This window comes from Mustela nivalis (assembly GCF_964662115.1).
Source record: "Mustela nivalis genome assembly, chromosome: 9".
Lineage (NCBI taxonomy): Eukaryota > Metazoa > Chordata > Mammalia > Carnivora > Mustelidae > Mustela > Mustela nivalis.
In genome coordinates, this window is record NC_139028.1 from 66,714,088 (window position 1) to 66,716,368 (window position 2,281).

The following is a 2,281-nucleotide window of genomic DNA, read 5'->3' on the forward strand; positions in this document are numbered from 1 at the left end:
TGTTCTTCTATATCCTCAATTTCTAATAACTGCCTTCTAACATAAACCCCATATCCTGTGGGATTATTTAATACAACCATTCATTCATTCATTCATTCATGAAGTATGACAATACTCCAAACTATTAACTGGATTTTCACATCACATAGAACAATAGATGAGCCATGAAATCCATAAGGGGGGTATTCCCATCAACTATCAGCCCTGGTCTTTAGAACGGAACATTTTTACTACCTTATCTCGGATGTGTTTGGTCTTCACCCCATAGACAAGGGGGTTGAGGAAAGGTGGAACCAGTAGGTAAAGGTTGATAAGGTAATATGTATATATGATGGAATATATATGATCCAGACCTATGGGTGAAAAAGGAAAAAAAAAAAGTCAGGAGATAGAACTGGAAGAAGACACATATGTGGGGAACACAGGTATTAAATGCCTTCAGACGTGCCTCTTTCTGGGGCAGGTGGAAGACAGTGATAAATATTTGTACATAGGAGAGGCTGATAAAAATGAAGTCCAGGCCACCAACAATAAAGGCTCCAAGGAGACCATAGAATTTGTTGATGGAAACATCTTCAGTGGCAAGCTTCACAAGGGCCATGTGTTCACAGTAAGTGTGGGATATTAACTTGGTTTTGTAAAATTTCAGACAACACTTTATGAGCAATAAGCATGGGATGACCAGAATGGCAGGCCGCAGTGTCACTCCAACTGCAATGTGCGTGACTAGTTGTTGGGTGAATATGGTAGCATGTCTCAGAGGATAACAGATTGCTACATAGCGGTCCAGAGCCATAGCCAGCAAGACCCCTGATTCGATACCCTGAAACGTGTGGACGATCCACATCTGAAAGAGGCAAACATCAAAATAGATCTCTGGCAAGTGGAACCAAAAAATTCCAAGCATCTTAGGGACAATGATGGTGCTAAGTGCAATATCTGTAGCTCCCAACATGGCCAGAAAGATATACATAGGCTCATGGAGGCTGGGTTCAGTTTTGATGATGATCAAAAGCAGAGAATTTCCCGCCAAAGCAATGATGTACATAGCACAGAATGGAATGCCTATCCAACACTGTATAGTCTCCAGACCAGGGATCCCAATGAAGGTCAACACAGAGGGCATGAACACGGTGCCATTTGTAATAGGCATGGCAGTTCAGGGCCTTTTAGAGCAAAGGGCTATAGATTGCCAAACTGTGATTCTATGTATTCTAATATATCCTATTCTCATCCAGTCATACAATCACTGATTTACAAAAGTAGAAGAACCGACTTTATCAGCTTAGTTTTCATTAATTAGAAAATCAATGGAAAGGTCCACAGTATACAATTTAGTAAAAAAATCCGCCCCAGTTCAGTGATATTCACCACAAGACAACTGGGTATTTGGACAGCATGCTTACGATAAGGATATCATGATCAGGCTGCTGAGTGGTGGTATCCTTTCTCCCCGAATTCATCTTGTCTTCCTTCCAACCTGGTCATGGGAATTAGAAAGAATAATTTTGGAATGATACTGGAGACAGAGAAATATGAAAATTCACTCTACTTTTTGTTTGTTTCGTTTCTATCTCTTTTTATTTTCCAGTCATGTCAGAAAAACTAGTTATTTCTGTAGAACATACCAACACTTCCTTGACAAAGAATCAATTGAAGTTCCTTTTCTAGGGTTGAGAACCCATTAATGGGGTCCTAATGATTCTCCTTACCTTGAACTTCCTGATCACCCAGAGGTTTCCATATATGCTATAGCTGCGGCACTCTGACTCATGCAATGGCAGGGGCATAATTTTGAATGGCAATTGCAATTCAGGACACAAGTGTTGAATAGGAATACTTCTGTTAGATAAGCACCCACAGCTCCTCAATGCTCTTTTTTGCACATATCATACAGGAAGGCCAGTTTGACAATATTAAATAAAATCGAAAGGGTTAAAGAGTACCTGGTATAAAAGAGAAACTGTGGGTATCTCAACCGAATGGACATGAGGAAGAGGCTGAGGTGATGTGGGGGGAGGTCATGGAATGAGATTGGGAGCCCAGGGTTGGCAGAGATGATCCTGTGTAGACATTGGGGCTGCATAGCGCTGAAGGAACTAGAAAGTTCTAATTTTTATCTTCCACAGAAGCCGACACAAGAAAAATGTGAGGGAGTAGGGCTCTTTGAGAATTATCCAGGTGATTCCATAGAGGATAGTTGCCAAACACATAGGTACAATCAGGTGGTAGTGCCAGGGAGTCAGCAGAGACAGGAAAAGAAGCCTCCAAGACATAATTC

General features: G+C 41.2%; 1 protein-coding gene across 1 annotated transcript; it reads right to left on the reverse strand.

Annotated features, from left to right (window-relative positions):
• Positions 1–235: 235 nt before the first annotated feature.
• Positions 236–1,153, reverse strand: LOC309840216 (olfactory receptor 52A4-like; the record flags this gene model as incomplete). The annotated part of the gene is made up of 1 exon (XM_082682287.1): positions 236–1,153. The coding sequence occupies one exon, from the start codon at positions 1,151–1,153 to the stop codon at positions 236–238; it is 918 nt and encodes a 305-aa protein (XP_082538413.1).
• Positions 1,154–2,281: the final 1,128 nt, after the last annotated feature.